General features: G+C 35.4%; 1 protein-coding gene across 1 annotated transcript in view; it reads left to right on the forward strand.

Moving 5' to 3' along the window:
* LOC129924087 (uncharacterized) overlaps nucleotides 1-8,501 on the forward strand; it is a 43,658-nt gene extending 35,157 nt beyond the window's left edge. The window contains exon 12 of the mRNA XM_056017898.1: nucleotides 4,685-8,501. Coding sequence (XP_055873873.1) covers nucleotides 4,685-4,773 — 89 coding nt within the window. The 3' untranslated portion in view covers nucleotides 4,774-8,501. The remainder of the gene's footprint in view (nucleotides 1-4,684) is intronic.
* The last annotated feature ends 4,954 nt before the right edge of the window (nucleotides 8,502-13,455 follow it).

A 13,455-nucleotide genomic window follows, 5' to 3' on the forward strand; every position in this document is an offset into this window, starting at 1 on the left:
CAATTCTCTCAAGTACAGCAAACAGACCACGTCTGCTAACAAGATCAATATATATATATATATATATATATATATATATATATATATATATATATATATATATACACACACATATGCCAACATCAGTCGTTTTTTTTTTTTTTTGGTGAGCTGAATGGTGGTCGACATAACAGAGGTTCCCCGCGGAAACGCTTTAAAGACGAGCTTATATTTATATTTATTTATAAGTATACCAGTTTAGGCGCCAAATTGCTTTAACTGACATAGAAGAGAACACCTGGTTGCATGCGGCTTCAGAACAAGACAGCTAGAGGTCACTTACAAAAGCGGGGGATACACATTTGAGACCAAAAAAAAATCCGCTGCCGAGGACAGACGCAGACGGCGAAAAGAAAATCTTAATGGACCACCGGTGGACAATGCCTATGCTTGCGCTAGACCAACACAAAATATGTAGTTCACAGTTGGGACTGCGTAGCCATGTAGATACTGCTTTCGTCATAAATGTTCGGACTCAAAGACAAGCATTATTATAACGCATGTACGTCTGTAATGATCTTTGTAGGATTATCTTTGAGTTAATTAAGACGTCTAGGACCTTTTATTTCAAATACAAAAGTCTTGAACAAAACGATGTCAAAATGTCCGAATGTAGAGGCATGTACACAAGTTGGTATGTGTTCATTTTATACACTTACGGATATGTTTTGAAAAGTCTTCTAAAAATGTTTTTAATCAACATTGACTCAAGACATTTTATACCTCTTAAAAGCTTCTTCTTACTTATAATATTTATTTTTGAAACATTGGTAGCAGTTTCATTTACTTTTTATTATTCATTCTTGAATTTATAATTAAATTGGAAAACATTCTTTGACCCTTGAATAATAGATTAACAGACTATGCTTTACCTCCCTTCTCAACACATATGAAACTTTTTTTTTATTTGGGTGTGGGGAAGGACAGCCTACAGTTTGAGAAATACTGTAAGGGTAAAATCATTTTAATGCAAGTAGTGTAAATACCTAGCAGAGATTTAAAATGTTACACGTGAAGAAGAAGGTTCGTATGTTATGTCCAGTTTTTATTTTCAATGCCAAGGTAGGTAACTCTAAAAAGGGAAATAGTGTATGGTTGCCTGGTTATGTGACTGCTCTATTGATAGGCGCTCTAGCTGGCTTAACAAAATGAGCAAAAAAAATTCAAGTCTTTGTTTAAATTTTTCAAAACTATTTTTTTACTAACTCAAATCAAAGTCTCTAAATGCAGGTATATATTTGAACATTCAATTCACTATGAACATTTTCTGGCAGAAGAGTAGAATCAGTTCAACTTCAGCTGTTTGACGAAGGATTTGTGGCTGAGTAGACTAAATCATTTAATTGGCTACCTCTCAAGGGATGGGATCTAGCTTAAATCCTTTCTCAAAAAGTGCTTGATGAGGTCTAAATTAAGCGCGAAAACCTTTTCCCAGATCTCAATATAAGAGAATTTGAGAATTAATCTTAGCGCACTCGATACAAATGGGATAAAAATACTAGGCTAAAAAATAAAGCCAATATTCAATTTTACATATAGAATGATTTTTTAGGGAAATATACACATTTATTTTGGTAAAATTTGTGTAATGACGAAACTGAGCGATCCAGTAAGGACTACCATTCCGTACAGATGCTCTGGTGTTCTTTTAGCTCTAAATGTTATTGTACATGGCAATTGGGAAAAAAATTCATAAGTTCTAAAACAGTGTTGGAAAACATATCTCGCGTCGTGTCGTTTTACATTGCATCTTTTGCATAAAACTATTGGCTTATTATTGGTTTGTAGGTTGCAGCTGGGACTGCGTATCAACGTCAAATACAGTACTACACATTTTTCTTCGAACTCGAACAAAAGACATCATTATTATTATTATTGCCTTGGAAGAATGTCATTGTAGTTGAACTTCTCAAATGGTTACGTTCAGACATTTAGTTTTGACATTTAGTAAACTCATTATGGCTTTAGTACTAAAGTAATATACATCTTTTGGTAATATGTAAAAGAGAGACTTTGTAACAATGTAAAATTTGCGCAATTTTCTCTAATAGACTATTAAAAACATTGCGATATAATTGTAAAAAAGGTTTCAACAATTCTATTTTTCGATGACTAATTCGGAGCACTAAAGTTAAATATCAACTTTAAGTTTCTCTTAAAGTTTGCATTTAAATATATTGCAATAATTTAACAGCAAAAAAAAACTGCATAAAAGGACAATGTAAATTATAATATGCTATTTAAACTGGAAATAGCTAGTCATTTGCATGTGTGGGAAAGATCCAAGCAAATGTAAATTTTTACACCCCTAGTACCTATGGCTCGTATCCTAGGATTGGCTAGGACGCTGGTGGATAAAAGCGAGGCCGAAGACTGAGCACGCCAGTAAAACTCCCCCAGAATAACTCCCTATATTCCTTCTTTGTACTACATAAGCCATGCAGGAGTCCGACATAAAAAGCCCCCCCCCCCATAAGAAACGGAGTGTTTGTAGTGTGTGGGTTATTGCATGTTTGTTGGGGATTTCTTTCATCCAGTGCGGTGGACTCGGTTAGGCACCCTTTTCACAAAATGCCAACAAATATTTTTGAGTTTCAGAAACAATGCTAGGTGGATGAAATTTTGGAACACTCAAGCATAACGTTTGTTAAGCTTTCCCTAATTAAATGAAAGAAATTGCAAAAGAATTTATAAGATTCTGTTTTTTTATCCAATTTATATTAGGACATACAAGTCGGAGCAGTAAATTTTCAATATAAATTGAAAATTTATTCTAAAACTTTTAATTAATATTATAATAACATAAAAAAATATTTTATACAACATCATGCATACTATAATATATCGAAGTATCGAAGCGTATTATGAAATTCATAGATATTCTTCGCTTATAAATTGATATATACCAACGTCGAAGAAAATGTTCTATTAAAATATATTTTTCTACCATGGTAGCTCAAAGACATTAAAGACACCTCGAACGCTTCCATTAAAGTTCCCTTTGCTTCATAATGGACATACGTTGACAAGACTACATTACAAATAACTATGTTCTGCTGGAGGCCGGTGGGGACGTATAGAATCACTCATTACCATTTAACAGCTTAGCTGGGTCGGACACTTATACCGCATGGGATACGAACGCACGATTCTTTTGCAGGATTAAAGGAGTACGGCGTAACAGAGGTGCCACTTGTAAGCGCTCAAAAGATCAACTTGTGCGCCAATTGGCCTTCACTGGCATTGAGGAAAGTAACTGGCAGTATATGTCCTCAGAAAGAGATCATTGGAGAGCTCTTACAGAGGCTATGGGACACCAATTGGAAACTCAAAGGAAAGCCTTTATTGAAGACAGGCGCAGACGTCGAAAAACGAAAACGTAAATAGACGTTACTGTCTGCATGAGATGCTGAGAAATATGAAGGTCGCACTTGGTTTGCAATGTCATGTTAAGCTCTGCACTCATCCTTAATCTTCAGAATCAGAGACATTGCCATTAATATTTTGAAGTTTAAACCTAGTTCAACCTAACAAAACACTTACTAATTCTACACAAAGCTATTCTTTTCCGAACTGAGAGGTCTCGTGTTCAAATCCCAGTCTTGTGCCACAGAGGCGTGATTCGTTCGCACACTTCTTCTTAGGATCGGCTTTGTTCCGTGAGCCAATGGTTGTGTTGTGTCTTATGTTCGTTGATGAGGCCTCAGGGGTTACCGCTTCATCATCCCACCACTGCTCTGCTTTGTGTTTTTTTTGTTTAGTAAAATAGTCATATTGGATGTAGAACTATTTGTGTGTGTGTGTGGGGGGGGGTAAGTTATATTGGTAATTAACTCTCTCACAAAATAAACAGAGCTTTTTTGTTACCGTGAAAAATTGTGGCGAATGGGAGAGAAATGATATTCGAATATACGGGATGGTCCAATGCAACGTTTTAGATAACTAGAAGTAGCTGACCAAAGGAATGTTTGGCGAAGTGTTTAGTGTTATCGTTTTCGTTATAAGTAAGATTAAAGGGATCGGATCCATTATATTTTTATAAGTAAGCATCTCAACCAAATTCTCAAAGGCATACTCCGTTACTTTTAACATCATAAAAAATACAAGATACCGATCACATAACGCCAACAAACACAAGAACGTATTTGTCTCTAAGCAATTAAATCAATATTGTAACTGTAACTTGTAATGTTTAAGCAAAAAATGTTATGTAAAAGTATATTGTACTCTTACTTTGTTTTCTTAATGCGTGATGAACCATTGTAAAATACATTTCTTCACGAATAATTAAGATTTTAATAATACTTATCATTATTATTTAGATTGCTGTTTCGGAGGTTTTTTGCCAACGCAGTTATTACAGCATAAGATTTTCAATTTTTTCATGAAGCTATATTATATTGCTATGTTTCTAAAATAATTTGGTTCTGATATTTCATAAAAAAAATTTATGGACTCAACAGTTTGAGACCATTGCGATACGATACCACACCAAAGCGCGTACCACACTAATAAGCATTAACCCATACTAAAGAGGAATTATAAATGTTTTATAACATACACGAACAATAGTCAATCATTAGTATTCATACTTTATGACTAGATATAGTTATCTAACCACATACTTTTTCTTTCTTTTGTTTAGGAGTTAACTTACAAAACAAAGAAAAACAACCAGACATTTATTTCAATGGCGACATCATCAAGCCCAGTGTCACAAACATCAAACATTAGAAATGTACCTAGAGGCTTTCGAAAATTCCGTTGTAAAAATGTGACAGTATTTGTTGTACACTTTTAATTCGCCTTGTTGAATCGCTATCAGTACTTTATTTTTATTTTTATTATCAAAGATGTCTATACATTGTATTTCATTTGAGAATGATTATCATTAAACTCATTTTAATCAGAGCGTACGAGGCTCTAATCCCCAAAATCACTAGCCTGAACAGAATTTTTTTTTTATGTTTTTAACTCTACCCCCCAACCTTTTTTTTCTTTTTGGCAAATAAAATAAAAAAAAAAAATCACCACCTTGTTAGCCAGAAAAGGAATACAAATCAAGCTAGTTGTTTGCGAAGGCAATAGTCTGGCATGCGGACTACATGTCCCGTCCATCGAAGTTGGGACATTTTCACGTCGCATTGATACTTTGCATGTTGGACATCTCTGCGATTTCTGTGTCTGGTATCCGGTCGAACCAACGCACCTTATGGATACTTCTTAAACAGCGTAGGTGGAAGGAGTTTAACTTTTTTATGTGGCGGTAATATTGGGTCCAGGACTCTGATGCATATAAGAGTGACGGGAGAACTTCAATACTGTAGACATTTAGATTTGTGGATATGCTGAGTCCTCTCCGTTGCCACACTTGTCCTTGAAGTCTGCCAAACCAGACTATAGAAACAATATATAAGTGTACAATCTTCTATGTTCATGAGAACTTCACTAACAGAGTGCTTACAAAGTTAACTTGAGAAGGCTAAAGATACGAGTTTATATTCAGTTCGTACCCACCTTCCTTTTTATATAAATGATTTTTTTTTACTGTTAGTCTAGATCATGGGCGTAGCCAGGGGGGGGGGGTTCTTGGGGTTCAAACCCCCCCCCCCCCCCGAAATGAAATCCCCCCCCTCGGGGGGGGGGGGGGGGAGTCGGAATTTAGTGACTGACTTTTTGCTTTGATTTTGTTTATTTTAGGTGAGATTTTATTACTAAACCATCACTTGCCTCAGCACAACCAAAGGGGTTTTGAGTTTAAAAACCCCTACCAAGGGGGTTCGAGTTTAAAACCCCTACCAGAGGGGTTCGAGTTTAAAACCCCCTACCAGGGTTTTGAGTTTTAAACCCCCTAGCTGGGGTTTTTGCAGTTAACTCCCCCTCTTCTATACAACAAAACAAAAAAAATGCAAACGAAAATCCCCTTATTCCAAGAGCACAGTTCAGGAAGATTTTTATTTTAAAACCCCGTCTAAAATTTACGATAAACCCCCTCTTTAATATAAAAAAAAGCTAATTAAGCACTCAAAATGTTATGAGCGTAGCTAAATGGGTTTTGACTCAGTTTTGACTCCAGTGGAGTTTGAAGCTAAAAAGTACCTCTTGAATATAAATAAAAGAAAATTACTCACTCTAAAATCCAAGAGCTTAGTCAAAGGGGTTTTGAGTTTAAACCCCCCGTCAGGGGGGTTTGAGGATAAAAAATACATCTTCAGTGTAAAAGAAAAAGCAAATTATGCACTCAAAATGCTATGAGCGTTACCGAAAGGGGTTTTGAGTTTAAACCCCTATTCAGATGGGTTTGGTGCTAAAAATACATCTTCAATATAAAAAAAAAGCAAATTACACACTAAAATTATTTGAGCGTAGCCAAGCCAATCGGGGGTTTTGAGTTTAAACCCTTCTTCTACAGATGGCTTTTTTTTTAAAGTTTAAAACCCCTTCAGATGGTTTTGAGTTTAAGATCCCCCTGCAGAGCATTTTGAGGTGGAAAACCCCCAACAGAAGATTTTGACGATAAAACTTCTCTTTTCGATATAAAATCTAAAGCAAACTACAGTCACTTCATTCCAAGAGCGTATTCAAGAGAGGTTACACATTTTTACCAGTAGCAGGGCTCCATTAATAAACTGCAGTGAATAGTCATCTACCGAAATCGAATAAACACTAAATGTGGCTCAACATAGAGGGCTAAGACAGATTTTAGGAGTCAGTTATAGAGATCGGGTCTAGATCAAGGAAATCCTATGCCGAACTGGGAGTCGACCCTTAGATTGTGAGAGAACGACGCATGAGGTTTGCGGGACATGTTCTCCGACAAAATGAATTACGCATAAGAAGAGTTGCAATGATATCCTAGTACAACTTGACGCCACTCATTCATGGAGGTCCTCATGGTAGGTGGGAAGAGGCTTCAGACATTACCAGTGACAGTAAGAATAGCACATTAGGTTTTTGAAATAAAACTTTTTAATAGCAGGAAAATGCACTGTAGATACCTCAGAATATGCATTTTGTTGGCTTTCAATACTAGAAATAGTGCTTGGCGGCGGGGCTTCGCCCCGCGCTGGGGAGCTTCTAGCGCTCCCCCAGACCCCTTGCTAGTAATGGCGGGAAGTATACAATTTTATGGAAACAGCTTGATGGCAAATGCGCCGAACGACGAGGGAGGGTCTAAGTCAGTAAGAATAGCACATTAGGTTTTTGAAATAGAACTTTTTAATAGCAGGAAAATGCACTGTAGATACCTCAGAATATGCATTTTGTTGGCTTTCAATACCAGAAATAGTGCTTGGCGGCGGGGCTTCGCCCCACGCTGGGGGAGCTCCTAGCGCTCCCCCAGACCCCTTGATAGTAATGTCGGGAAATGTACAATTTTTCCACTAATCATGGAAGAACCTATTCTAGGGCACAATAAACGTCTTCCGAAAGAATGAAGGGTCAGAATGTAATAAAGATTATGTACACACACACACATACATAAATACATATAATTTTTTTCCTGGGGGGGGGGGATTCACTCCCTCAAAACCCCCCCCCCCCCCGAAAAAAAATCCTGGCTACGCCCATGGTCTAGATCTATTACAAATTTAATTACATAAGTGATTCAAACTAATAAATCCAACTATGCTAAATATATGCTTATTTTTTTAAATCATGATTTTATATTCTGTAATTTATCCTTGCATTGAAAAATCTTGAATCGTTTGCTGTTAAAATCTTTATCTAAAATGCGCTTTTAAGCGTGAGAATTTCCTTAATTTTTTAAACAATTAGATTGAAAGTACTAAGTTATGAAATTATGTTTGTATCTGTAAGTATGCTAGTAAATAACTTTATTACATAAATTTGTATTGTATAATATTTGTAGGGTATAGATGAAACAGAGAAGTATGTTTATCCTTTTGAAAAAAAAAAAATTTTTTTTATTGTTTTGTTAATGGTTAAAATAGAAGTAAAAAACAATTCTAAGATTTTTTTTCTAAACGATTTTTTTTTCAAATATATTCAATTGCGTATTTTTTTTACCGCATTACCTTTTAAAATGTACCCAGCGACTCCTTATTTAAATTAAATGTATATAAATATAATTTTAAGTTCTATTTATATCGCAAAGTACTAACTCTGCAAAAATTGTGCGGTTTATATACCATTTTTTAAATATTAAGTAAATATATACAATTCTCTGTACTTAAGTTTTACTTATGTAATTAGCTCATGAGAGATAAATAAGATAAAATGTTTAAAATATATTAATATTAATGTCATGAGGAAATTGAGCAACACAAAAATTCGAGATATTATTTTGACATTAAAATTTAGAATTTGTTTTTGTTTTGAAATTAGTTACTAAAGGTTTATAAGTAAAAATTTTCATTGTACATTAATCAATCATTAAACTAACTTAAATTTTTTCTTATAATTGAATTAAATCAATATTGAAATAAAAAGTTTGCATTTCAGAGTGTTGGTTATAATTATTTTTTTTTCTTTCTTTTTAGTTACATATACAACAAGCCCATATGTTTCATGTTATTAATTTTAAAACAAGGTTAGAAAGACAGTTTTATGAAACCCGAAAATCGGCCCCAAAGTGGTCCACCCAGGCAGGTAAAAAGGCAGGTTTTAAAATATTTACCGAAAGATTATAAGAATGAAATTCTATCAAATGCAAATGACAGAGAAGACTGAAGAAAGAAGGTTGACAGATCTTGTGTGGTGCCCAACGGTCCAGCAGACCAAGGGATAGGTGAAAATGAATGCGAAGTAACATGTGAACTAATGTGTTATTTATGACTATTGATCCAATTGTCTTGTAAAAGGTTAATCTCTCATTCAATAATAAAAAAATCCCTTAAAAAAAATTCTTTAGTTTAGTGTTCAGTGATTGTAATACTCAGATGCAGTTGATGTGATAATATAAAAAAATTACGTATTACTTGTTGTTTTAAATTATGTTCCACTTAAACGCATACTAAATAGATTTTTTTCTCTTTAAAAAAATAAATCTTTTGTAAATGTAGTAGTTATTGTGACTAAATTTATATAAGTAAACAATACAATTGTAAAAAAAACATTTGTTGAAAAAAATCTAAAGCCGTTTGTATAAATGTGCTAAAAATATGGTAAATTTTAATCTCCCTTACTAAATAGCTTCAGTGTTTGTAATTATCAATTGTTAATAGTTATAAAAGTTGTGTATTTTTATGAAAAAAATGCTTGCATCCTTGATTTCAAAAATTAAATTGTTCGGTTTCAGAAAAGAAAAAAGTAGCTGTTGCATCAGAACTTTGGTCTAAAATACTATGATATCGGATTTTCACTTTCTTTTCTAGTTTACGAGATCTGAAAGGGACGGACAGAAGGACGGACCACACAAAACTAATAGCGTCTTTTCCCCTTTCGGAGTCCGCTATAAATGAAATGAGAAATTGAAAAAGTAACAAAAAAGTCAAAGCTATTATTCTAAATTTGCTATAGCTTGCGCATATACCAAATATTAGTTTCTGAAGTTAATTGTGTCTGATTTACAAAGAATTTATTGTGGTGGTGATAGTATCTAACGGACGTATTGTTAATACAAGAGCACCCCCAAGGGGCCTCGACACCGCCACTGTGGTGCATTCTATACACAAGTGATAATCGATGGGCGGGACATGTAGTCCGCATGCCAGACAATCGCCTTCCCAAACGACTTCTGTACGGGGAGTTGTGTGCAGGAGAGCGCTCCCTGGGAGGTCAATACAAGAGCTATAAAGACATTTTCAAGAGCTCCTTTAAGGTATGCGAAATCGACATTCACGACTGGGAAGCACTTGCTCTCGATCGCTTCTCATGGCGTGAAGCTGTGAGTCTCGGAGTCTCAAGATTGGAAGTAGGAAGAGTGGGCAGGGTGAAAGCGCGCCAAACAAACAAAAAGCTGAAAGAAGAAGCAGGCTTATCTGCAACTGACGAACCTACCCATGCCACGTAAGCGGCCGACTTTTTTAGAGGGATATACCTCAATTGTTAAATTTAAAAGAACACCATTAGAGCTGTTTTTGAGATCAGCTGTTCAGGTTCCTGCTGGGTCCAGGTTCTATGAAATAGTGACTTGAATACAGGTATTATAGTCATTGGAACTAAATTATTTTTTTTCTCATCAAAGTATCTTTAAAGACGTTTCTGCTAGAGTCATGATAGCTATGTGAAATGTAACAAAATAAATACAAAAAAATCTGGGTAATCTGCATAAATATTGTATACGCAAAAATGGCTTTTAAAAGTACTAGATTTATACATTAAATTTTGATAAAGGAAAAACTAGAAAATCATTTTATATTTGGTTTAACAAAACAAAACAAAATGCATAAATATTTATAAACAATATTTGCATTCAAAAGTATACAATTTTTATTAATACAGTACATTTAGGTTATGAAAAATTAGAAAAATGTAAGTTTTGGTTAGATCGGAGGCGTGACTGCTAAGTGGTTTAAGAACCGACGGTCCCGGGTTTGAATCATGGTGAAGACTTGGATATTTAATTTTGGGATCTTTATGAGTCCACCCATTTCATTACATAACTTGTAAAAATTAAAGACGGTTGGTCGCTGTGCTGACATAATGACACTCTCTTTTTCCGTGGGCCGCACAAAGATTATATCCTCTGCCCTATAGACCCCATTGCCTGAAAGGGAACATAGACTTAGAGTTACCAGACACATAGGAACACAGAAAAGATAAAAAAAAAAGGTGAAATAGAGCTTGCAAAGAATGAAAAAAAGGACCTAAAGAACTAGGCTTACCATATTTTGCCAAAATCTGGCACAAATGAAAGGCTCTATTGCTGCTTTATAGTATTACACTTTCTGCAAAGACGATGCTGTGGAAAGAAGGAATATGGTGGAGTTTCCTCAGTGTACTCGGCCTTTGGCCTTGGTTCTAATCCGAGCGTCACGATATACGAGTCATCGCTAATAGGGATGTAATTGTTTTTCATCTGCTAGGATTTTTCTCAGATAGAAGTAGAAGCTTGTTCAGTAGAACAGATGTAGTCAAGCTTCCATATTCCTAGATGTCCAAAAGTCTTACGCTTAAAAGACAATTACAAAAATAGAAGAAATAAAAATTATTTGTGAAACAATGAACATCTTGTCCTCAGATTGCACTCAGTGAGAAAAATGTCTCTTACTGAGTCGATGGGCAGTCTGTTTCTCTCTTATGTTGATCAGCGCAAACGTTAACGTAATACCAGCGAATGCAAAATAAAAGTTACAGATCTTAAGTAGACTTGATCACTAGTTAATGTTTTAAACAGATTGGAAAATCATCATTCTATAAAACTGGTTCTCAAAAATACTTTCCTACTTCTGCTATTTATGAGTAATTGTGAATATTTCAATTACTAGATAAGAAATGTTGAATTCAATTGGTAAATCAATAAAACGTCATTAAAATAAACAACTGACTTCTAGACGGACTTGTCCACCTTTTTGTAGAAAGGCTGGAAGGATCCACCTTTTGCCAGAATTTGGTTATTTATCCCCCATGACCAAAACCTACAATGTATCTCAAGCAATCATTCTTATTGCCTCATTGAATTGCTTATTATTAATTAAGAATATCTCCCTTGCTATGCTCATATGAGGTAATATCTTCTTTGATTGTAACGACAAACAAACTTGAATTTAGAATCTCAGTCTTCACCAGGATTTGAACTCGGAACCCTCGGTTTGGAAGCCAAGTGCTTTACGGCTTAGCCACCGCGGCTCCACCGTCTACCTGCTAGAGTGCAATCCCCAGCTACCAGCCTTCCATTAAGGAGATAAAGATGTAAAGATTGTCTCTAAACTCCTGATCTGCAAAAAAAATTCACAATGACTTTCTCTTTTTTGATGTTGCAAAGATGTAGAATAGTTGAGAGGCGCGGTGTTCAAGCAGTACAGCGCTTGACTTACGAACTGGGGTCCTAGGCTCAAATCGTGGTAAAGACTGAGATCTTTAATTTCTGATTCCGCCCAAGCCAAATAGTGGGCTATTATAATAATCAGTCTCGGAACCAAAAAGGTTGAGCTCTGAACTGAGCGATTTTTACGGGTGATGCTGCCGGAATCTGAATTTAAATGGCTTCCAGGTCCAAAATGAAAGGCACCTGTGAACAAAAGCAAGAGAAATCATTTTTATATCACATTGGGAAACGTAGACCTTAAACATACGAACATTTTAGATAATTTAATTGAATATAAAAGCATAATTAAGTTAACATTTACAAAGATATCTGTTAAGATTGTATTATACATGTGCATATTCAATAAAACAAAAGTATGCTATACAGACTTGCAATTAAAATGCCAGATGAGTTAAAAATAACCTATTTTTATTGCCAACAAGTTTAACGAGGGTGTCATATGGCTAGCATAACAACAAACCGCCATTACTTTTCTAAAATTAATGTCAGGTACTTATTAGGCTTTGTTAGCATCAAGGCGCTCTGAAAATAACAAACTTCTTCTTCTTCTAGCCAGCTTTATTGCTGCTGAGCTGTGAGCTCTTTTGCAGACTGTGCCACGGAGAAAAAGTGTGCTGTTTTCTTCAGTTGTTCAGCACTGCCGTACAGAGTGTTGGTTATGTTGGGCTGTAGTAGAAGTAGGGTCTGCCTAAGGTGGATTTTGGAGGGGCATTCAAGAAGGATATGGTTTACGGTTTCAAAGGGGTGGGCGCAGTGTCTGCAAATGGGGGTGGGGTTGTGTGGAGTTTATTTTGTTCAGATGTTAATTTAACAGAGGTGTGTGTCCTGTTCTTAGTTGGAAAATTGTAGATTGTTCTTTGCGGGGGAGGAAGTTAATGCTGTCCAGTTTGATAGGCAAAGTCATTTCCTTGTACATGACTCTGCCTGTTTCCTGAGGTAGCTTACAGGTCCGTCTGGATGTTCCATAGATGAACCTGCCTTTGATAGCTTATCTGTAGTGTGATATTGAGATTTAATTTTGATATCATCTAATGGATTATCACAATGAGTGTTGTCACTTGGGCTGTTTGAGGTGCTGCTGTTAAGTGCTTGCAGAGTGGGAGTTTGTAAAGACAACATTATATGATAGTGATAGCACTTCTTCATATAATTTGTTTTCCACTGTCTGTAGTGCTGTGGTAATTGATTCCACAAACGTCAAAATCCCAGTCTTTACTGGGATTGGAACCAATTTGCCTCCATAGTTATGCACATAATACAAATATCGGTTGAAGTAAAACTTGGATCTTCGTTCTTCACTCAATGCGTCACAAACCACTTACCACCTCGCTTACAAAAAGGGAAGCTACACAGTGTAGTGTAAGTATTTATGTCGCTACAAAACTAGAGTCTAAGAGATTATGTGTTGCTAGTTGTATACATATTTCTTGTTTAACTTTTAGTATTGAATAATCATTGAAATATGA

The sequence above is a fragment of the Biomphalaria glabrata genome (assembly GCF_947242115.1).
Source record: "Biomphalaria glabrata chromosome 14 unlocalized genomic scaffold, xgBioGlab47.1 SUPER_14_unloc_1, whole genome shotgun sequence".
Taxonomy (NCBI): Eukaryota; Metazoa; Mollusca; class Gastropoda; family Planorbidae; genus Biomphalaria; species Biomphalaria glabrata.